A 25,431-nucleotide genomic window follows, 5' to 3' on the forward strand; every position below is an offset into this window, starting at 1 on the left:
CAGATTGTGCCATATTCTGAGTGTATGGATCCTCTCCCAAGAAAATTTTCGGTGCTAACAATTTATTCCTGATATTGTAGTTAATTTTTATTTTCCAATTTGCTGATACCAAGGCTTGTCTGGAGGCATGAAAAAACATCTTTTCTGCCAATACAAGCTTTTGGTTTGGCTCTTTGCTCTTGTTTCAATTAGAAATGTGGTTCAGTTCCACTTAAACTGCCACTTTTCTACAGCAACAACCCAGCTAACAGGTACTGAGGCAGAAGCCATTGGATACACTGGTAAACCCAATCAAAATGATTGCAAGCCCATGCCGAAGCAGACTGGGAGAAGAGCAAAAACATCTTTCCATCATGAAAAGCCATTAGTGTTGTTTCTAATTCTACATGACATACAGAAACGTGTTCCACTTCTAGTATAACTGACACTACACTGCAGGTACATCCAAAGCAATCACTGCGCTGGAGGCAGACTTTGCAAACAGCTTTGAGTACAACTAAACCTGCCTGTAGCTACCGCCTCGTTCTCCTCAACGGCACTGATTGGTCAGAACAGTGCTCGGTTTGGCATTAACGTTGTATGGATTTTCCTGATGAAAGATTCTGCAAATCCATCTGCTTTGCAAGATTACATTCTGAGGATTATAAGATGATAAATGGTTTGGATTTTTCCTTTTGTCTGTGGTCTCCTATGTTTTAAAAATTGCTGAAGACTTGAAAACCATGTGTGCGGCCAGCCTAAGTTAGCTTAGCCTGTAAACCTGTGTACAAAGCAAAACTTCTAAAATCCAGGAAATAAAAGATTTATAATGGGGAAAAATGTGATTCTACAGAGGGTGATGTACTAGGCTACTTCTAGAAATCAGATCACTTTCCAGTACCACATACAGCTTTTGTCCTCTTCATCCTGTCTTTGTGCTAAGGTGACTGTCAGCTTTATAGCTTTATATTTACTGCATGAGAATACTAATGGTCTTTTCATGAACTTTTATTTTTAAAAAAATCCACAAAAAAAAAAACAGGGCCCTCTTTTTATGCCAGCTATTGGGAGGGATTATTGTATTTTTATTAAATGCATGGCATTTAGTCCAACCTCTACAGCCTTCAAGGCCACTCTAGTTGAAGTACTTCAGGGCTGATGGGTCCAAGATAAAGAAAACTGTACAGTGGAGTTAGTGGAGCAGGCAATTATCGCCACATGGGAGGCTGAAAAGCACAGGCATGTTAGTGAGTCCTCCTCCTTAGCCTTATGGTAAACCCTGCACAACTGGAGCTGAAACCCCTTCAATCACTGTTACAAAGGAAAATCTAACAGGTTGATTAAGACGCAAGGTGAAGTGTTTTCATTCTGCCATAACAGCCCACTCACAATACATTATACCTCTTTTCACAGAGCCACTTACATGGGCAACAATCATGTGAAACTAAGTGTTGCTTTAGGAATTATTTTGTTTAAAACATATTTTTTCCTCTCAAAACCAGAAGTCCATCTGATCTAATTAAGAGCTGTCACCATAGTAACAGAGAGCTCTGTGCCCTTCACAAAATGAGCTCAGCTAACTTTCACTACTTACATTTAAATGATCATGAAGTGAGACAAGGTTACCAGATCTGTTAAAACATGCAGTGTTTATCTTCTAACCTCTATCCTCAATTGTTCTTCTCTCCTTTCTCTTTTAGACTCAGTAAACAGGCCGATGTCACATTAAGTAGACTGCTTCCTACGGATTGATATGATTACTGTTAATCCTTCAGTCCTCAGCTTCCTGTCCTTGTCTTGGTTTGCCCCTCTTAACAGCAGTGCTCTATTCAGGGATAGCCAATTGTTGATGTGTGCAACTGGCCAATCAAAATCAAGCATTTAACACAGTCATGTTATAATGTTAGGTGGCTAACTCCTTAGTAAATACAATCAGCTAACAAGCTATGCAGGGCTCTCATGACCACTAGGCACAGCTTAATGATGCTGCCTAATTCATTACATTCTAAATAACTAGGTTTATATTGCACATGTGGGATCAAGAGCCGTACTCCAACCAGCTCTACTGTAACAGAAATGCACAGTTGAGTTTTTAGTGTTTCAGATATAAGAAATGGTGCCTAAACCCAATTTTACAGGACCATCAATTAAAAAAACAAACAAACTGATGTCAAGATCACAAATTGTGTCAAGTCAAAAGTAATGTCAAGTTAACTCTCAGTGTGGAGGAGTCAGGAATCTAGTCTAAGGTCAGTGCTGCTCTACTTGGACCTAGTATTTTAGATCTTTAGTAGGTACTATGTTCCCCTCCCCCTTTACAGTCCCCATAACCAGCCTTGGTCATGGAGCCATAAGGGCCCATAGGTGGGGATAAAGGGGAGAGCACTCTTGGGCCCTGCAAAGTAATAATAAAAATTCTTATCAGAGCAACAAAAATACATTTTATCTACTAATGCTGTAGTAAAATATAGGATTTTTAGACATTTAAACTCCTTTTCTAAAAACAGAATTACTTTTTTCAGTAATAACAATGTGGATGGGCACATTGGGTTAAACTACTTGGAAAGTAATGCCAGGAGGAGGGAGGAAAAAATAGAAACTGTGACAAACTGAGTAGAAACATAATTAAACATACGTGTATTACACAAAAAATGGATGACAAGTGGTGACATTTGGGTTAAAAAAGTGACAGAAAAGGGTTAAGAGTTGCAAAAAGTGACAAAAATGGGAAAAAAGTTAATAAAAGTAATAGCAAAAATAACAATAACAAAAATAATATTAAAAAAAATGTTAACAATAATTCAAGAATGAATACTGAAAACTTAATAAAACAAATGCATGTTATACAAAAATAGGTGAAATTTGGGTTTAAAGTGGTAAAAAAGGTGACAAAAATGGCATAACAGCTGTGAAAATTGGTCAAAAGTGGCGAAAAATGGGTTAAAAGTGGCAAAGGTAGGTGAAAACAGGATAACAGTGGCAAAAGTTGATTAAAAGTGGCAAAAAAGTGGGTAAATGGGTTATGGCACCAAAAGAGGACAGGAGGATAAAGCATGATTTATATGTAATGATTATTTTGATCATTTAAAACAATAACAACAAATAACACTGATAACAAGAACAACAACATTGACAAAATATTGAAGAAATAGTAACATTAAATTCAAGAGGGATTAATGAGGAAAAAATGTAAAAAGAAGAAAACAGGGGTGAGAGATTATTGGGCAATAAGAGTGTCAACATTAAATTATGCTGCAGATTTTTATGTGTAGTAATAGTAAGAATAAAAGTAATAATAGTGGTAATATTGACTATTATCATTATATAAACAAGTGACTTGTACATTAGTCATGATAATAATGGTAGTAACATTATATTCATGAGGAATTTGCAACTGTGTGATGGATTTTCTTTGGAAAAATCATACCATTATCATTAAACTGCTGATCTTTAACCCCGATCATCATGGTGTGGTAAACAATTATTGAACTGGTCATGTAAGTGAGGTGTTGGTATTCAAAGTCCTGAGAGAAACAGCGGTTGCGCCCTTTTCCTGATCGCTAATAATACCACAAGTACTACTTAACATACTTGATGCGTACGTTGCAGAGCACAAACGCTGACGCTGGCAAAGCTTTCCCCTTATAAACCAAAAAAAAGTAGCACGACTTTCTTCATTGACATATGACACCTCCCTCTATCCTTTGTCAGCAGAAAGGCCCCTCCTCATCACTCTCCAATAGAGTCGAGCAGTTCTCCAGCTCTATCACTTATGCTGACTTCCTATGTCCTGGACCTGCTGCATTGGGGGCTGCCTGATCGAAAAAGCTGCTGTCGTCTGCATTATTAAACTAAGCTGTGTTGGTACATATCCCTAGCTGTGAGACTGAATACATCACATTTTTCTTGCAGGCACATCCTGCCACTCTGGATTTGTTCTTGGCAGAACAACTCATCAGGACCAAGGTCACAGGACTAACATCAGCACAAACAGGAGATCCAAGGCCTGCAAGCATTTATGCTATTTGTGTAGTCACGTTTTTAGTAGTTACCCTATTAACTTGTACTTACTACAGGATTTCTTCATCCCTTAAAATGATGTTGGAAAATTACAAATCATAAAAGATGCAGAGGACCTATTACTGTTTAAATACAATTAACATGATTATATTTAAATACTGATAGATCTAAGCTTCAGTTTAAATTTGATTTACAACCAGAGGAGACCCTAAGGATGAAAGGTCTAGTTGAGTGTATTGAGTTTTTTTGTTATTGCTGAAAAGAGCTGAACAATAAATAAAAAACTGTATCACTGTATTTTTTTTCTTTTTGCTGTAATGAAAGTATGGGTGCATCTAAAAATAGAATCTCTGGGGAAAGTTACTTATTCTCCCATGATTTACTTCAGAAATTAAATTGCCATATTCTAGATGAAGTGAAACATTTCAAGATGTTTTTGTGATGATTATGGCTTACAGCTCATGAAAATCAAAAATCCACTGTCTCAAAATGTAAGAATATTGTGGAAATGTCTAATCTGCAAATGTTTCCTGAGCCTGCATTCTCTCACTCTGCTTCAGCACACACAACCACAACCATGAGGAAGACTGCTGACCTGAAAAATATCCAGAGGACAATCACTGACACCCTCCACAAGGAGGGTAAGCCACAGAAGGTCCCTGCTGAATGGGCTGGGTGTTCTCAGAGGCTGTATCAAAGCATATTCATGGGAAGTTGGGTAGGGAAAGGAGCACAAGCAACAGGGATGAGCTCGGCCTTCAGAGGATTGCCAAACAAAGCAGATTCAAGAACAATGGGGAGCCTCACAAGGAGTGGACTGAAGCTAGAGTCAGTGGATCAAGGGCCACCACACAGACAGGTCCAGGGAATGGGCTATATGGTGTCGTGTTTCTAGTGTTAAGCCGATCCTGAACCTGGGCTAAGGAGAAAAAAATGGACTGTTGCTCAGTACTCCAAAGACCTATTCTTACATGAAAGTAGGGCTGAACGATTTGCAAATGTAATCTAACTGTGATTTTTTTTTTCCCCCAATATTGTTATTTAATATGTGATTATTATTAGGTTCCTCATCTTATGTATTTTTTAAACAAATTCAAGCAGTACATCATTTTATATCATAATCCACTATCAGTAAAGAACACCCATCATACATTTAACCATTTATTACAAAAAGGATATGCAGTTTTATTTGTCGGAGAAGGCTCTGCACAAAAGATGCTCCCTGGGTTAGTCAAGCAGCATGCTTTGACTTTCCAAGGAGTGCATAGCTGGAAACCCCCATATGGATAGCTACAGTAATGACAATGTACAGTGCTTAACAAATTTATAAGACCACCTGTCATATTTGTCTCAGAAACCATCCAGCATTGTGAAGTGCTTTAATGCGGACTCTTTCATTTTCAGTGAGCTCTCAATGTTTTACCATTTTGAACAGGAATGAGGAATTTCAAACTGACTTCACCCAAACTTGAGCCAGCTCACTGGGCTTCTCTGAGAAGTCAGAAAATTAATCAAGCATAACATTCAACCACTAAAGCTCATTTTTCTGTTCAGGAATGCAAGTAAATAACTATAATTTGACATATTCATCAAGAAATAATAATGTACTTTAATATTTTTTCAGTTTTTTTTAAGCTTTGCCAGCAGCAGCTTGGGATTAGTGAGAGGTATGTCATATTTAAATGGACCACTGTGTTGAGAGAAAGAGCTGTGATTGGCTGTGGGAGCTGGGGGGCAATAATTTGTATCAGCTGATTGTGGCTGGGGGTATGACTTAATCAATATTAGATAGAATAAACTAGGGCAGAACAATGAAAAAAAATATAATTGCAATTATTTTTGCTATTAATATTTTGCTCATATTGCAAATTTGTTATCAATTGCTTTACGTTACATAAAACAGGAAAGGGAGGATTTTTGTAAACCATCTTAAAAATGTTTGCATAATGTGCATAAAATATCTGCTGCAAAAAATGAATGTATTAAACTGGTATTTTGACACATTTCAAGTTAAAGAAATATTGCAACATCTGCGATTAGTAAATTGCAGCAGGCCATAGTGATTTAATCTAATTTGCGATTAATTGCCCAGCCCTTCATGAAAAAAAATTTTAAGTCTAGAGACTGGAGAGTCTGGATGAAGATCAGAGAGGCACAAAATCCAAGGTGCTTCCAAGTGTGAAGTTTTCACAGCCAGTGATGGTTTGAGGTGCAATGTCATCTGCCAAAACGACCAGAAACTGGTTTGCCATCCGTGGTATTACTGTGCTTGACTGGCCAGCCAACTGGCCTGACTTGAACCCCATAGAGAATCTCTGGGGGAATGTCAAGAGAGAGCTGAGAGAAACCAGAGCCAACAATACAGACGAGCTGAAAGCAACATCCTTCAGACAAGTACAGAGAAAAAGGAGAACTGCTGCTGCAACTGAAAAATTAAGTTTTACATACTTGTGCAATGCGACGAATGTTAACAATGAGGACAGCTCTAGATTGAGGTTTTCTGTCTTCAGTCCTTTGACAGTTTCTTTTCCAATCATGTCCACTTTACTCCAAGTTTTCTTAAAGTATTAAGCACATGAAAATCTTTATGTTGTACTGGATGGATATCAGTATTAGTTTGTATGACCACTGTGCCTTCTTTTTAAATGTTAAAGATAATTTTATACTCAGTTACACTACATAACATTAACTAGGTACAGCCCAACTTAATGTATATTAAAGTGTAAAGACCTTAATGTGCAAGGCTGAAGTCTCTGGGCGTGGCTTTTATGCACTGAGTCACAGTTGTGATGTTGCAACACCCTTCAAGGTCACTCCAAGGAGAGCGTCCATGTGGCATGTGGACGGCAGTCTGTTCATCATGATTGGATCTGCAGGCCTTTGCAGGGAGTTAGCACATCCCTGCAATGCACTCTACTCTCCAGACATCATTCTCTTCCCTCCACATACATAAGTAATCAAGCACAAGGCCCCTTGATGTCGATCAACTGCTCGGAAGTGCAGACAGAAAGGTATCTAATTACTCCTTATGAAGGTCAGGATAAGTGGGGGTTGATGTTATATCGGATATTTTGTTAACACTACATTGTGTGATTACATGTGTAACTACCATAATGAAAATGTGTTTTTGTAGCAGGTTTAAGAGTAAGCCCCAGGCTGGCTCCACATGGCCAAAGCCTGTGGTGTTTATGAGGTTTAGTTGTTGCTGTTTCAATTTAAAAAGCTATCAGCCACCATAGGAAGAAATCTTTCAACTGTTGTCATAACCTTTAATTATGTTTCTGCTCTTCCACTGATCACAATGCAATCCTTGCCTGGATTATTTTCATGGTGTACAAGTATGTTTTGAATTCACCACCACATATATGTGCAGCACAGGAATTTTATGTAGGTGGCCAGTATGAACGTATGAGGGCAGTCACACCAGATAAACGAATATACTGGTATATTGTTAGCTTAGACCACAAAACACTAAAGGAAAGGTTGTGGTAGTGAAAAAGAAAAATTCCAGTGGCTTAAAGTTAATGCTATTGTTTCCTACACCAGGCATAACCAAAAACAACTAGGGCTGCAAGTAGCACTCAGGCCCTCACACCTTTGCCAGGTTTGGTGAAGGTCCAAGTCATGGGCTGTCTCACTGATGTCTATCAGCGTCACACAAAACTGCTATGGACCATCATGTCTTTTACACACTATGTTAAAGGGATATTTCGGGATATTTGAAGCTGGGTCGTATGAGGTGCTTGGCTATACTAGTGGAATAAGCCTCCAGTATTTCTGTGATAGTTGCTCCGGTGGTTATTACAAGCTCAGGGGGATCTGCGGTTCTTAAATCAAACCACTTCCAAACCAGCTCCATCTCTAGCCAAGCACCAGCTCTGGAACTGGCTTGGTGAAAAAGGGGCAACACTGGCATATATAACCATTGCAAAACATACATTTTAATAACAGACTGACACATGCACAGGATTTCAATTTAAGTTACTGTAAATCATATGATGTTATCAATCAAAAGAAATGTGGAATAAGCATTGGGAGATAAGGGTTTCCTTCACATTAACATGGAACAATCTTTTTTTGCCGTGGAGTGCAGAGCAATTGGAACACAAAGTCGAACAAAAACAGCATCGTTTTATACGGAGAGAAATGCATCTAACCAAATATAAATGAATTTTAAAAACTTTATTGCAAAGGAGACTGATTTAATTTCTAGGTTTTTTAAGCACTGCAAGAATAGGTAGCAATAGGTAGTTGTTGATATATTTCTGATAAGAAAGGCTGTGAGTGGAGAAAACAGACTAATTCATGTGAAAATTAGACATTCAGCACCCACATACAGCTTGAAATTGAATGATCATTGTTTTATAAGCAGTTGTTGAACTGAGGCTCTTTCCGTCTATTTGGGATTACTTCTGGTGTTTTGCAAGATGTGTGCAGATAAATTAAACAGATTTTAGCATATATTATACATGTAAAAGTATAAACTAAACTTTTTCACCTTGCCAGTGGAGATTAAAATTGCTTTATTAAAATAGAAATACAACTGTAATTCTTTTACTATTATCCACTCATAACAATAACAAAATACTTTAATGTGAGCAGAATATTGAGGAGATAATGTTGCATTAAATAGACTGTGTGTATGTCTAGTCTCATTTCCCAGCTGCCCTAGGCATAAAGATCGATTCTTTACAAATCATATGTGGAAAAACTGCAGAAAATCAGGCAAATGACACTACAGGCTTAGACTCCATTTAGTCACTAACTAGTTTTTCTCATATTAAGGCCATTTTAAAGCGGCTGCTGGTCCACTTCAGACACCTTCACACCCCCCCTTCAAGATCTCTGTCTGAGCTGTTGTATGCGTGACAGTTATATCCTGTTCCTGTCAAGACAGTTTTCATAATCAACAGGGACAAAGTACTTTCAATGGATGACCTAACATAGCTTGCAGCCAAGTGCAGAAAGATCTGCCTTCATTTGATTAGGCCTCTCTTATTTTACATTAAAAAATATGTCTGAAATATAACTGCAGCTGAATGGAAATTTAGTTTGACTGATATATACGGCCATGATATTTCTGTAAATCAACAGAATTCAATCTAGATTTTCTTAAATTCCCTGTAAAGTGAAATTCAATCTTGGTGTCCTAACACAATAGATATGTTGGAATAATGTTGCTGTAAACATGTGAAAACACTCGGATCTATGTGGGACTGAATTTTGGATTTGGACAGAAAGGTGTTCACCTCTCTTCTGGCTTGCTCTGATTTGAGCAGGGCAAATATAGGAGCCTATGACATCATCAGTCTTGATGGGGAATAGCCCCGCCCCTTTAATGCTACAGTGATATAAAACCAATCATTTAATCTCAGTCCAGTTTGTTGTTAGCTGATGTTACTGCCTTCGGTGAAAGTTAACCCTCCAAACCTGCTGGATCACCAATGACAGTAGCACATTTGTTGTTGTAGGCCTTTCTTTATGGGGTGAATTTTGATTTGAAGTTTGGCTTTTTGGCGATGGCTCCTGGTGTTTATATCTCATCTAGAACATTTTTATCCAGGTGCAAAGCGCAGTGCTTATTTAGAGCTTTATACTACAAATCCACACTGTCAAATCCATGATAATATGATATTTATTATGATTTTCATGGTAAGTAAAAAGACAGCAACTTCCTGTCAGCCAGTCAGGATGTTCCAATTTCTTCTTCTATTATTTCCTTGATGAATGCAACCAATCAGGGCCAGCCAAAGATCAACAAAAGACAAGATCGTTATCTACCAAGTAAAAATGTGTCCATTTGGGCTTAGAAAATGGAATTCAGTAACATTTTACACACTGGAATACCACGTGGTCAAAATGTAAACTGGTTTTACAAAGATAAATGATAGATATTGTTTCTGTTGTGTGTTTGTTAGCAAGTTGTTATTTTTTCTCTTGATAGGCAAGGCTGGTGGGAACTAAATGCAGATGTGGAAATGCTTGTTTATTGTTGATCTAGGTGTAAAGTCATAAAGCAATATGAGATTAAATTTCTGTTTTGTTCTTTTACTTGTTTTTTCCGGTCATTTAACATCCTTGGCATCCTTGCAGCAAACATATTCTGATAGCGCAGGCTGTCCTGAAAAAAATCACTATGTCTACAGATTGATTGTGCTTAAAAGGGTTGATATTTGGTATGCATTTTTGCATAAAAAATACCAGAGGGCTGGCTTGGGGTCCTAAGGTTAACTACCAGCTACATCCTGTGTCTTTGTTCATTGTGAGGTAAATTTCCTAAATCTATCAGCCACAGTGGTCTACGGGTCATTGACAGTATCATAACAGAGAGATTTGTGCCAGAAAACAGTAAATTTATTCTCGGACTCTCTGCTAGCTAGACAGCTGTGCTCTGATCAGAAGCATTTTTTAAAATTTTAGAGGATCTTGTTTCTCGTAAGTGGGCGTGGCTTTGGTTAATTCAACCAACACACCCACACACCAACTTAGAGCAAATTTTACTGCCTCGTTTTTCATGATTTTGGAGCTTAATTTTATGAGCTTAGAGATGTTTTTCATGGCTGAAATCTGGCCTTGTGGTTCATAACACAGTAGCTTATCATACAACAAACCTAGAATAAAGATTTTTTAGCACTTTACAGAGACTTTAAGATGTACTCTACTATAGAGACATCTATTATCCTTATGGAGTTTATTATTGCAAGCACAGGCTTCTTCAGCAAGTTATTAAGATGGGTAATAAAAATTAAAGCATTCTTGCTTCATTTCAAAAATCTAGACTGAAGAAGAGTTCTACAACTCTACAGTCACACTCTAATGTTAGTACAAGGATTGTGATGTTGACCTCTGCACTTTTAGATGTACATGTACATTTAAAGTTAATTCCACAAAACAAATGTAAGTTTTGAAATTAAGACTGATCAAGTTTTAAGGAAAGACTTTTAATTGCACTCTTGTATTATAAATACAACTATTTTTTTTTAAGGGAATCCTTGTGGAAAACATAAAATTCATTGATAAAGCCACAACAGTACATAGCAGCTCTGACTGATGCACTGGTTTCCTCATCTATTTTACTTTCATTCAGCAGTTTAGAGGTGAAGAAAAATGCTTTGTTCTGTGTTCTGCAAAAATGTCAATGAGCTTTTGGATTCTTTGAATTTCAAGAAAGCCTATTACAGTCAATTTGGAGATATCCGTGTCATCGACTGTGCTGACACAGCTCCCTGGAGATGGAGAGCCAGCTAGGTTTAATCATCCTCTCAACCGCAGTAGGATGATCAAACACACGGGGAAGAGACAGGTGGATCTATGAAGCATTGTGACAGCACTCAGTTTCCATCCCATAATGATATCCTAAGCAAAAAGGTAAGCCAACTGTTACAGAAATGTTATATATTCCTTTATATTTTTAATTTCAACCTCTCTGACAGAAGCATATAGGAGAGTAATTAATAAATCCCAAGGTGAGTCCTCTGTGTCTGTAAATCAGAACTTGAGAGGTGAAGGTCTGTCTAATCTGCATATCATATTCTTGAGCTGTGAATTCACCTGCCATCAATATGAAGCTGTCACACGATGGCATAACTAACTATTTTGCCTAGCATGCATCTGTGTATCTACTGTATAATGAGAGTCAAGTATAAAAAGAAGTTTTGTAACAAGTGATCAGTTTTCTTAAATAAAACAACTGTGTGTTGGAAGTGGTATTAATTCTTATGGAAGTCTCCTTGGTGATGCAGTCTAAAAACACCTCTGGGACTGCAAGCGATCTCATCTTTAAAATCCTACTCAGAGAAAATGTAAAATTAAAAAAGCCACACATGCATGGTCTGGCCTGTTTTAATGCACAGGCCCACCCTCAGGAGGTAGTTAAGAGGAAGCTGGCCCTCCTATTGTCCAACCAATGAGCTGCTCTTCAACTGCACATATGACTTTTGGAATGGTGACAAGAACTTGTGAAAGTTATGAAGAATGTGTGAGGAAATACTCGAAAGAGATGCACATGAACATCAGAAGTCCTGTCTTGATACCTGTTAAACAGACGGTTTTTACACTAGAAATAAAATGGTTAAACTGGTTTACAGCCTGGTTCAAAAAACCAAACATGTCTCCTTAGCTTCATGTGCTCTCACTGTGCAGGGGTGAATTTTTCTGTACCACAATCGTTTCGATTAGATTTAGGAAAAACCTCACTGCGGGCTGATTGGTGTGTCTCATTTGATTGACAGATAGCTCGACGGCCAGAAGCTACATTTCTGACAACCAGAATGTTAGCTAGCTAGCTGACAGGAAGTCGTGCCCAGTGGGCGGGCCGTTAGGTTGATCCAAAGTTGGGTCGAGACCGCGATTTCAATATGGAAGCTACTGCGGACTGGCTTCAAGAGCTGTTTGAGTCTGCCTATTGTAAGCAGACAGCTGACGTCCCACAGAGTTTGTCCAGTTCTTCTACAGTCTGTGGTTGCAACTAAGCCGGGAAGTGTACTGAGGCAGGTAAACACCAGCAACATTCCAGCAACACCTGCCGCCATACTCAGCTCAGCTGCCAGCCTACACCAGCACAGACCTGAGACATCATGACTCAGGATGCACCGGACCAGGGATTTTTTAAAACATTTTTTTTATCCAAGGCACACCATCTCCATATTCATGCAAAATCTCCTCTTTGACATGTCTTTATTGGTATCTTTATTTGATGTTTAGTCACAGTTATAATGTATTGTTCAAATTCAAGACACACACACAACTGAAGTACACAAATACACTCGGTTCAGTTCAGCTCAGTTCGGTTCGGCCCGGTTCAGTTTGGTTCGTAACTCAAATCCCAACATTGTGGCTTGTTCCTGTGGTTTGGTTACCATTCACATCAACCTTGGTCAAATGACCCAAACCATTCATTTATGGCACTGTCATCTCAAACAAAGAGCAGTGAAGAAGAAAAGGAGACATAGAAGACAAAAACTGGGAATCCATCTCCTTCCGCCGGTCTGTTTTTTCACATAAACAATGAAAAAAAAAATTCATGCTGGCTTGTGATTTCTGCTTTTGTTTTGGGGAGTTATGAGCAGACAGCGAAGCAGCAAGCTGTCCAGCATGTCGTTCTTAAAATGAGACGAATTAATCGGTACAGAACAACATGTGAGCGAGAGACTACGACGTGTTGCTATGGCTACACGGACGCCTGAGCGAGGTACTGACACATATTTGAGTGTATTAAATCACAAAAATAAATCTGTAAATGATTACACTTTGTGCCACCTTATGCTTTTGGTTCTCAAGTTGGTCTGCTTTGCTTTCACACCTCAAAAGAACCACACCAGGGTTCGTTTGGAAGCAAACCGAGAGCCACATTATTAAATGGACCAGAGTCCACTTCTTTAGTTCTCACCAGAGTTCAGATTAACTTTTATACCACTCCAAACCAGCCAGACTATCCAGGAAGACAAACCAGAGTTTGTTTAAAGCAGATCAAACAGCTCTGAATGCACTGTAAGGCAATCTGTTGTAGAAAAGCCAAAGCTTCTCGCACCTTTTAAGCATTTTTATACAAAATTATCCAAAATATGTCAAGTTAGACAATACCAAAAAATGCCACAGAAAAGCTTTTTAAGCACTCATTTTTTTGATAATACAATTTTTAAACAATATGATCATGACAATAGTTATCTTAATCAGTGATAGGATCAAAGTATACCTGTGCAAACACATGTAAAAGTATCTGTACGGTCAAAGTAATCATGCATAGTTGTACAAATTCCTAAGGCACACCTAAACTTTCCGCAAGGCACACTAGTGTGCCTCACTACACCATTTGAGAACCTCTGCACTAGACCACACGGGTCAGAAAAGGATGATCCAGTACAGGAATCGAGACAGTTATTTAACAGGGATGTCACTGGGAATCGATGTTGTTAGAAAACTGGACTATAGTGCTCTAATTAAGGACTCTGCCATCATTAAACCCAGAAGCATCTTGATAGGCAAGAATCCACTCAACCTGTTTTTATTGCTGTATTCCTGTGGAAAACCACTAGATATAAGTCCATAAGAATATTTATTCATTAAAAAATAATGTTAATATTTTTTCCAACAGCAAAATATTAGGCCACCAAAGGTTGTGTAGCCGAAGGCTTAGACCAGGTGTTAAGGTGATGAGCCTGCTATCAGCCTGTATAGTCCAATAAGAACTCTTGAAATAAATCAATACTGAAAAACTAATTTGCCTTTAAGCAGTATAATCTATGGGCTTTTGCCAGAATGCACACAGTGTTACTGAAAACAAAGCCATTCCAAGCAGTGAGCACAATAACAAAACTATTCTGCTTTAATCCACATTCAGAAAACCAAGCTATTAGTTCATTAATCCAGACTGGCACATAAGCAAAGGGGGGCTGTAAACTGAAATTTCCTCAATTTCCTGAAAGCTTGTGTAAACAATCTAAGCTTTGGTTTTCAATTAGTGGGGTTTAAAATTTCTACCGTTGCAAATACCAATTCAAAGGTTAAATGTGTGATAACCCTGCATCCACAGTTTCTAATTCCAAGACTTTCCAGAAAACAAAGAATGAATATTATTTGTGAAGTGACCTGAAGTCAACAGTCACCTTTCCTCACATCAATTTGTTTCACATCTGTTGAACATGGCTGATCAGAAATGTCAGCCATTAACATCATAAGACATTTTAAACTGCCCTGAGATGTTTGGCTGTTTATTATTTGGATAAAAAATAGATCAGAAGTGACATTGGGCCGACCTTTTGGTGCTAAACATCCTGACAGTGTCTTCTTTCTTCTCCTTGCAGGCTTGGGGAGCTTTAGCTTTGATGTCGACTTTTCAGACCTGTAAGCAGCACACACACATGCATACAAAAGGGGCAGGGGACAGAGGGAGACAACAGTAAGATTATCAGCATCAGAGACAAGTCATCCTATATTTAGAGGTCTTATTCACATTGACATCAACATCCCTTTCTTAGCTCATCGCAAATTAGCAATTCAAGTTGACTGTGCATAGCAGGAACAAGAAACAAAGCATTACTCATGATGAGTTTTAATTTGATTGTGCTGAACCAACCATGCTGTATTATGACTGAGAGTTAGCCTCGGCTTTTCGTTGGCAGAAATTGTGGCGGAGAGAGACTGGGGGTAAAAGAAGATAGGGTTCAATAATTAATGCCAAGGTCTTTGCAGACTCCACCTATCACCCTTCCTTGACTGTAATGAGATGAGTGGGCAGCTCCAGGGAAGGAGTTAGCGAGGGGACGGAAGAAGAGAGTGAACAAAAAAAAAAAACCTGGCTTTACTTAGTCACTTACTCACATATAAACACATGGATAAAAATTTCAGTGACCTTCCATTAAAGAAAAGAAAGCCCATAATGGTCACTGACATACTGGTAACTTGAAACAAACAAAAGTAATAATACATTTAAAAATGACAGAAAATGTACTAATGTTGTTTAACCTTTTAAGGCAGTAACTGAAATCAAGTGACCTCTGTAACTTTCAATGAACCTTCTGCACCTGTCCAAGGGTATTTTGGCCCAGTCCTCGCAAGCAAACCTATATGTACATGTGTTTTTATACACTAGGGCTGGGCAATTAATCACAAATGAGATTAAATTGCAAAATGGCATGCTGCAATTTACTAATCACTGATGTTGCAATATTGATTCAACTTGAAATATGTCAAAATACCAGTTTAATAACTTTATTTTTTGCAGCAGCAGAGATTTTATGCACATTTTGCAAGCACTGAAGTGTCCTTTTTTAAAAATGGTTTACATAATTGTCCTTTTCATGTTTTATGTACAGTTTTCTTAATTAAAACAAGTGAAATATAAATGATAATCCCCGTTCAGTAAAGCAATTGATATCAAATTTGCAATATGAGCAAAAATAATTGCAATTGGATACATTTTTTAATCATTCTGCCCTAGTTCAGGCTGTCTCATAATGATGAAGCTTAGCATTAGGTCATGTAAAGGTCGGCTCAGACTACACGTTTTTTTTGGTCGTTCACGACCTGTTGTTAGACATCAGGATTCACGTCATTGACAGGTCAGGGTGTCAAACTAGATGACGATGTATGAAAAATTCTGACATGCTAGTCTTGTTGAATTGTGGTCGTGAGGAATCGTAAGGAGTCTTGAATGCGTCGTCAATTATGTCACATTACAAGACGGTTTGTCGTTCCCAACTCTCAAAATCGGGCCCGAGTTTTGACGACGAGCTGCGATGTTGCAGTCGGGCTTAAATCTGGCTGAATTTGTATAGTCTGAGCTGGCCTTAATTCATACCCCTAGCTGCAATTGGCTGATAGCCAGCTGACACTGATTATTGCCTCCCAGCTCCCACAGCCAATCACAGCTCTTTCTCTCAACACAGTGGTCCATTTAAAGATGACATACTGCTCACTAATCCCTGCTTGCATAACTGCTGATGCATTACCCTGCTGCTGGTTAAGCTTCACCTCCTCCACCCTAGCCTCCTCCTTTATAGCTTAAAGCTTGTAGCTCCCTCCTATTCAGCCTCACACTACTATGGATTAATTGCTTCTGAATAATTTTACTGTTTTCAGTGGACATTATCATAAATGCATCTATCCATATGGAGGTTTCCAGCTATGCCCTCTTGGGTTAGTCTAGCATGTTGCATGACTACCCCAGGGAGCATCTTTAGAGCAAAGTAAAACTGTAGTAGATTAATTTTGCAATTAAATGGTTTAATGTGTGTTGAGTGTTCCTGACTAAATGAAGGTTGTAATATAGAATGATATATCGCTTGAATTTGTTGAAAAAATGCACAAGATAAGTAACTTAATAATCGCATGAAATCACAATCGCAATACTGGTGAAAAGGAACTGCAATTAGATTATTTTCTCAAATCGTTTAGCAAATATATTGGTGTAAACCAAAACTACGTACAGTATGTACTGTCTGATTTAGAGTAGTGATGATGTAGAGTCTTGTATGAAGTATAATCTCACCAGAAGATAAAGATCATTATGTGCACAGTTGCACTCAGGGCTTTTACCCTTAGCCATACAGACTGACAGGTTTAATGCCATGCTAGAGGAGGACAGTGTGTTTGTTGTGTAACTTTGGGGAAAATGAGAACGAGATTCTTTTTTTTTTTTACTGTCCAATTTATGATAACTTAAGGGACTTTTTAGGAAAATGTCTTTGATTAATGCTGACTTTTTCTGGTTTGATGCATATGAAAAACTTCAGTTCTGTTTCAGAAAAGGAACCTTTGCTATAGCAGATTTTATCTGCAAAGTCTGGGAAACAAGGCGGAGTGTATTGTTTACTACTGAGTTGGGAAAAGATCACGCAACTTTGTAATTGTAATGAAAATATCTTTTTGTAAAACACTGCAGTTGTATTTCTGGAGGGTTGGGCACTTTTTTGTGCATGACACATAAATTAAGTACAATCAATCAATCATATAAGACTTAAAACCATACTATTACCATTTCCTCCAACTAAACAGAAAAAACAGCTTCAAGGAGCAGGTGCCATTTCAATGCTGCAGATCTCAAATAGCTGTACTCTACAACTGAAACACCACTGAGTAAAAATGAATTTTAAATGTTGGGTGTGTTGACTGTCTTGATAATACAGGTTTGAATGCAATGTGAACACAGAGTTCACATGAGTGTAAAAAAGGTTGAGCTCTGCACAAGATCAGAGACTAAATCTGAGACTAATGCCAGATGTAACACTGTATCTGGTTGAAAATCAAATCTGATGTAGAGCAGGAAAATCAGAATTTAAAATCATCAGTTAATTCCTCTAGCTGCAGTGGCATTTCAAGCGGATCCTTTTTTGCTGCAATGATATGACTCATCTTTCCTGTTTTCCACTCCTTTCCCCTGGTTTTTACCACTGGCTGCAACTCATCTTTTCTACATCTCACCTTTCTTCCCCATTCATTTCCTAAGCTAGGACTGCCAGCACACACAGAGTCTGATTGGAGGATGCTTCCTCTCCAAAAAAGGGTTCACACTGGGCTGGCAGGACACACAAAGTCATGATGGAAGAGTATGGCTAGGAAGGTATACGCTCTTTGTCACAAATGCCTCTCATATTTTTGTTGTGCTATTTGATTTGCATTTTTGTTATCTGCCCAGGGTCATCTTACCTGCGTAACCCTCCAACTATTTGGCTTGCCCTGGATCAGAGTGCTTCAAATTTACATTAAAAATCACATATTTAATGCCAGACTCTCTGCAAGGGAAATGAACAATACTGGTTGAATTATAACAGCACTCTTTTTGACCCTATTTATCTTATCTAATTTAGACCTATGGATAACAAAACACATTTTTGATCACGAGTAACCAAGCAGCTTTAGATATGAAAGTTAAAAATAAATACCAAACATTAAAACAAATATTTAAAATTCTAAGTGGTTTATGGCAAATCAAGGATAAGATTTAGCAGCTTTAGTCTATTATATTCTAATATCTGTTTCACACTGGTAGTTTGAACAGCACGTGACTGCCTTGTTTTTTTTATTTTAGTGGGAATACCTTCAGGGCAGCTTTCACACTGTGCTGGCATGAGCGGTACTGCAGGTGTGTGTCAAATACACTCCACCTGCTGAAAACCTGGACTCATATTACTGATAGCAAATAGAGATGTAAGTTGGCTAAAATCCCTTTCACACACACACAACTGAACAGAGAGATTCTCAACATTGCTTTAGGAACATACAGGCATTTTTTCACCCCGCCTTTACGCAGTCTTTTCTTATCAGCCCTCTGGTAAAAAGTCTGTGAAAGTCAGGCTGAGCCATTGTGTCCACTTAGAGGTTCTGAAGTATTAATCAAAAAAGTGAAATGGCATTGTACTATTGAGCTACTGGGCAAATCTACCTGCTTTATGCTCTTCACTGTTTGCCTTAATTTATCTGAATTTTTATTGGGGGTATAAAGATTGATCGCATTAATTGCAGTTAACTAAAAATCCCAATCAAGCACAATTTTTTAAAACTGTGGTTAATTGCATGATTTGTCTCTTTCAGCACTCCTTAGTTAAGCCACTGCAGCCCCAGTGATGCGAAACAAGTCCACCACTGCTCCTGAATGTCTCATTTCACTTTAAAATCCCACAGACAGTTCAGTGGACAGGTCAAAAGTCATCTAAACCTAATGATACCAATTCTATACTATTTTTAATCAATGCTTAGTTCTTCAGAAACTCAATGATGAAAAATCCAAAATGACACACAAATAGCCTAATTTCAAATGCAAACTTAAATGTAATTTCATTCATTTCACGGGATGAATAGAGTGCAGTTAAGAAGACTGGAATATGTGCTAACAAATTTAACTAAAATGAAATAGAACTGGGGATAAAATCTCCTTAGTGTTAGTCAGCAGCACACTGACAGACATAAACACCCAAGCCTGGAGAGTGTAAAATCTCCTGATTTTATCAAAGACAACTTCACACAATGGTCATTTTAGGTTTTGAGTTGAATACAAACATTAAAATTAAATAATTAAAATAAAAGGGAAGACACGTTTTGGGTTCCGCCCCTGACAGATATCCCACATTGCCACCAAAACTAAAACTAATGCTAAAACTAATAAAAACTAAAGTAAAATGATGCATTTTTGCAAAATTAAAACTAAACAGAAAATTGAAACAAAAGGTGAGAACGAAATGAAAATTAAAACTAATAAGAAAGTCCAAAACTTTTTTAACTTGCTTGGCATGCCAGAGTTTTTGTCCAGTATTACTCTCTGTACTCTTGAATTTATGTTGCCAAAAAGTCCTTTTATACTACATGTACATAAACAACAGTCAACAGTCATCTAAAGGTTTGTCCTCCTCTTCCAATCAGGGCATCAACATCCCTCACTTGCTTTGAAAATATAATCTCTCAGAGACCTACACCGGCCCTGGTAAGTATATTTTATTATGAAAAATACTTGAACCTCTCCTCCAGAGTTCCCTGTTCGCTTGAGATAAGTCTACCTTTTCTTGGTTGATCTAGTTCTGTCTCAGAGTGCTCCTGAGGTTACTATGTGCACTGAGGCTACACATGATGATGACATTAGTGGGTAAAAAAGGCTTTCTGACTTTCTGGAAGTGTAGCTAATGGCAAGGTGCAGGAGCTAGAACACTGTCAGTTTGAGTTAAGGCAACACAGTGGGATCAGGGGATGCTCTGTGCTGAGTCACTTCACTGTATGATAGTGTGCTGACAGAGACAAATGTCCACAGAGTGTCAGTCAAAAATAACCCCATCTCTCTGCTTTGATTACATTAGCTTTTAAGTTGTCCCAAAGTGAAACCAAATGCATTGTTCACTTAACTAAAGTGATGAGGATAAATTAGATTTGTTTGCTGGCCTTCGTCCTAGAAATTTATGTGGCATGGGCTCTTTGCTGCATGCATCTGGCAGTCAGATTATACCTCCTAAATTTGCTACTTGTTTGGAACAAAGTAGCCTTCAGCCTCAGTAACTGCCTGTAGTTAACATCGTTGTTTCATATGCTAGAAAACATAAAGAATGTAATGTTCTAGAATGCACAGTAATTTAAGACAAAGTTATGAGTCTAAAAGTCTACTATGTAAGTTTTTAAACACTAAATGATAACAGATCATGATGCACAGAGAGAAGGAGAACTTCACTAGTTTTTCCAGAACCAAGATTCATCCTTGCTAAGCCAATGCATTGGCCAGATCCCACGTCTGTCATCAGGCAGATCCGTCTTGCAAAGCATTTCTTTGAAATGTTTCTGCCCACTCTGGGAATGAAATGAACCAATCATTGCCGTTTGAGGAGAATGAGGTGGTAGCCATAGATGAGTTTTAACTAACAGGCTATTGAACAATGGTGACTGATTAGCTAAGACGTAGTTTGCTCTCCTCCCAACTGGTTTCAGCATGAGTCTGGTTTACAGAGTGGTTTCACTGATATTAACAATGATAACAGCTGTCTGTCAAGTTCATGAAGCCTAGCATTAGTTCCTGCACGACACAGTAGTCATACGCCCAGCTGTGATCAGCTGACAGCCAGCTGATCCTAGTTTGTCCGATTAACCACCCAGATTGTTTTGAAAGGTTCTGTCTTTCCCAAACTCAGACTATGGTGGGTGTGAAATATATCCCATGAAACAGAAATTTGAAACAGCCTATTTGGCATGCCAGGTTATATCTAGGTAAAATCTTTCAGTAAAGAGAATATGTCCAAAGTTTAGAGAAGCAAAGTTAGTTTCTTAGCTCTACAGTCTTACATTATGTCCTCCGTGTTTTTCTTATTTACTGGCAGCCAACAAACAGTTATCATTACTGCCACCCCCTGGCAGTAGTACCATATTGCAATCAGGCTGCAGTTAACATAATGGGAACATATAGCTACGTTTTGAAGAGTGCATAGGACTTTTATAAATAAATGACTATTTGGATATCTGAAAATCATGCCCCTCCCCTACTATACAACACCTTAAAAACAGATTAAGTCCAATGACATGAAACATGACCAATTTAGGAAAGACATCTGTAATTTTGATGGTCACACTGGCCATCTTGTCATGACATTACGTCACTCTGCTCTGTATAGTTGGCAGACATGCTGAGGCCTGGTATTACTCAGTCCAGCCGTGATGGAGATGAATCACAGAAATGAATTTAAAAAGTGTTTTTTCTTCATGCACATTGGTCTGGTGACTTTGTTGCCATAACAATTTCTTTATAAAACCATTAAAATAATCTGAGTAAGCTAACTTCTGAATCCAGATAGAATACAGCCAAGTTGGCAGAACAGAAACTGAGGCATCAGAATAAACCATTTATTTTCTACATTTCTAATTAAAATAACATTACAGATTATCAGAAAATATCCGCTGGAGTGAGAGTGAAAAGAGGTAAAACACATTAAATGAGTGCAGATTCATCACTCTCCTAGCAGTTGGAGGAAAACTGATTTAATATCTTCATGAAACATCAAATTCTGATGACTGCCTTCGCAGTGCTTTACTTTGCCATATAATCAGTAATTTGTGCCACATGGCGAGTTTCCAATGTGTCATGGGCCAAACAGAGACAGAAAAAAATAAATCTGCCTGTTGCTCTGCTTAAGGGAGGAGGAGACATGAGGGGGTCACTGGGCTGGGTTTCTGTGGCTTAGCAAAGGAAAATCCCTTTTAATCCTCAAACCAGTCCCATGGCACTGTTTACTGTACATAGGTAAAGCTATTACTGACCCAGACCAAACGAACCCTGTTAACATGGAAGATACTACTGCTTCAGCTGAATCTCCACTACTGTTCTTTTTTTTTTTCAAGCGGACTGGGAAATGTTTTCTCTGGACATCTCTGTGGAGATTATCATCATTAGATGGCCGGAGTAAAATGAGCTAGCCAGACGAAATAAATACGGATTTACATACATTGTTTTATAACAAAGAGGGGGGGAAACAAGCATGCTTATGGCATCTTTACAAAAGTGGGTGGGCTGGAGGAGGATTTACATTTTAAAATAAAGGTTAAATCAGGTGAGAATGTTGTGATAGTTTTTCATTTAAACTGTTAACTATTTATGGCAGTCATCAGTGTTTAATTTAGAGTAAAAAAATCTGAAATCCCGAAAGAGTCCGAGTGAGAGGAACTGTGGCTTTAGTCTACCATGATTAATATTGACCTGTCCCTCATCCATGTAGCCTCAGAGTTTAAACAGAGATCAACAAAGAACAGATAACCGACTCACTTAGCAGCACAGTTCACAGTTCAAGCAAAGATTTCAGACTACACTAAAGAACTGCAGGAGAGTGAGCAGCCAACAGGCTCTAGTGATATAAAAATATATTAACTGAGTCAAACTGCTCAGTCAAAATCAGGGGAAATGTCATTTTGGTTGCAGTTTAAAGCCTCTTTATTGTCAGAGATCAGGGGCAGAGCCGGACACATTAAATATCCAGGGCTAAGCACAAACATGGGAAAGTCCAGGAAGGAGGGTGCTTCCCTGGGACTTTTTTGCACATCATACAGTTGCACACACTATTTTCACGCAAAAATTTAATTTTAAAATGCCAACAAATCCATGCATCATTTTGGCAGAAATACTGCTTTTCAACCTTAAAAACCTTTATTGCTTCCATCATTTTTCTCCATTCTAAATGCACTGAAAGGGACATAATCACTGTAAAATCTAACCTTGCAAAGCAAATAGATTCCGTGTTTCTCACTGGCGAATCCATCTTGCAAAGCTCTCATCTGAACAGTTTGGGCCTGGTTATAAAGTGACAGGACTAATCAGCGTCAAGGGCCAGTACTTTCGGGCACGGCAGAGTCGTGACGTATGCAAGCAGTGAGAAGAGGCCAGTTTAAATTATGGCAAAGACATTAGGGTGGATGTTGCTAAAGCGCAAATTTTATCAGAACGTGACAACATTTCTTTGTTAAAAGAAGAACAAAGAACAGCAGTGAGTTGTTTTCTTTTCAAAAAACAAGAAAAGTCTACAGTCGCCATGGTTCGCGTTATGCAGTTCTATATGGAGTTTATTCCTTGGAAGCTGTGCACACGCACAGTGGTAGCTGCGATGACGTCACGTGTTTTGTTGCTCTGATTGGCCAGTAGAGATGTGACAGACAGAACGTTCATCCAATCACCATCCGGGGTTTTCTTGCAAAGGCTCTGCCCTTTCCCAAACGCTGTATATCAAAGGTTTTCAAGATGGATCTGTGAAACAAATCCATCTGACGTGCCAGGTTATGTTAAATCATGATAGACCATGTTGAAATTCAATAATTTTGACTTCCTCCCCCTAATAATGTTTATGTCTTAAGGTAAAGTGTTTGGTATAAATTTGGTGAAGTGGAGGTTAACAAATGAAACCATGCACTTTTGTAAAAAAGGACATAAAATCCAACAGTTGGGGTTAAAGATATTGATCTGTTCACAAAAATGTTAAAAATGTATTTTAGAACAAATTTAGGTTAGACTGTGGCCAGAGCACACGTTCTTAAATGTTCTTAGGCAGAAATCCTATACTATACTAGAGCGTTTTTTTCAGCAACAAACTTCACAGACATGTTTTGGGGACCTCTGAGAATAATATAAACTTGTCTTGAAAGGGTAAAATATGTCCCCTATAAGAAGTACTTGTCCATGCTGTGATCAGAAAGGCCCAATTGTTTAGCAGCTTTTGCTATTTGCATAAGCGACAAACTTTAAACCAACCTGAAGGATTTGGGGCTTTTAAGAAAACATTTGGGGCTTAGGCATTGCCCACACAGAGACAACAATGATATATGTCTGCTTTGTTTCGAAAAAGTTTTCCATAAAAGGATTGAGAATGCTGTAGTGTATATGTCAGGTAGGTAAGTGGCGCTGTAACGCTGCCATGGAAACGCACCAAAAACACAGAAGATTATGGAACAAGCGCACCCAAAACTTTCTCCTGGCTGCCCTTCTGGTTGCACTCCACAGTGAATCTGAGAACATGTGCCGTTCGTTGTTCTCCATGACTGTTTCTTTGTCACAGTGTTAGAAGCAGAGCAGAAGACACAAACACGATCAGGGAATCTGCCATCGCTGATGTTGATAGCCAGGCTCATAAGAGCAAGTTAAGAGGGCTATGACGTAATAGTTTGAGGAAAGACACGTTTATAAATTTGTTCCACTGGGACTCGGTTTCAAAAAGTAGTGTTTTTGGACTCCTAAAACGCCAGTACTGTGTGGATGAAACAACAACGTGATGAAACACTTTTGCAGGTACTCCTAAACTTGTCTCTGTGTTGATGGTCACTTAAGCCCCATAAGCCACCCCTTCACTTCGCCTATGTCAGGGGTTTCCAAACTATGGCCCGGGGGCCGAATGCGGCCAATCATCCATTTTTGATTGGCCTGCAGCAAATTCTAAACAGTAAATGAAATATGTCCCACATTTGAAGATGAAGCTTGTTCTTGACTGTATTGTACTTTTTTGGTTTCAGCACAAGGCAGTGCATCCATGTTAATTCTGTAAACAAACATTTTGACAAGAGTAATTTATTGATTTGAGTTTTTTGCGGGTAAATGAAGACAACACTGTAAATTGAAACATACTGGCAACCAAAATAATAACAATATTTTAATCTATAATGCCCTGATGGATTATGAAGGCTAATAGCAGTACCAATGGTGTTTTAGTCTGCCATTAACTGTACATTTCAGCATACCCAATCACTAAGCATATTTTAACCATCATAAGATTGGTTTTACTAACTTAACTATCCTCAAGGTGAGGCATGTGTAAGCAGCCCCACCATCCTTATATATTTTTGTACGCGGCCCTCAGTGGAAAAAGTTCGGACACCCCTGGTCTCTGTGTTAAAGATCATCGCTCCCATGCAACTCCACTCACATTATTCTATCTTAGATGCTTTTTCATTTTCTTATGGCAACAACTTTTTGAGTTTTTAAAGCTGAGCAAC

At 38.4% G+C, this 25,431-nt stretch overlaps 1 protein-coding gene across 3 annotated transcripts in view; it reads right to left on the bottom strand.

Moving 5' to 3' along the window:
* The window catches only part of oxr1a (oxidation resistance 1a), a 186,320-nt gene that overhangs the window by 150,211 nt on the left and 10,678 nt on the right, over positions 1-25,431 (bottom strand). For all 3 annotated transcript variants that reach the window (XM_041792777.1, XM_041792774.1, XM_041792775.1), the window contains one exon: positions 14,754-14,839. In XM_041792777.1, coding sequence (XP_041648711.1) covers positions 14,754-14,770 — 17 coding nt within the window. In that variant the 5' untranslated portion in view covers positions 14,771-14,839. The remainder of the gene's footprint in view (positions 1-14,753; positions 14,840-25,431) is intronic.

Source organism: Cheilinus undulatus, linkage group 8, assembly GCF_018320785.1.
Source record: "Cheilinus undulatus linkage group 8, ASM1832078v1, whole genome shotgun sequence".
NCBI classification, from domain to species: Eukaryota; Metazoa; Chordata; class Actinopteri; order Labriformes; family Labridae; genus Cheilinus; species Cheilinus undulatus.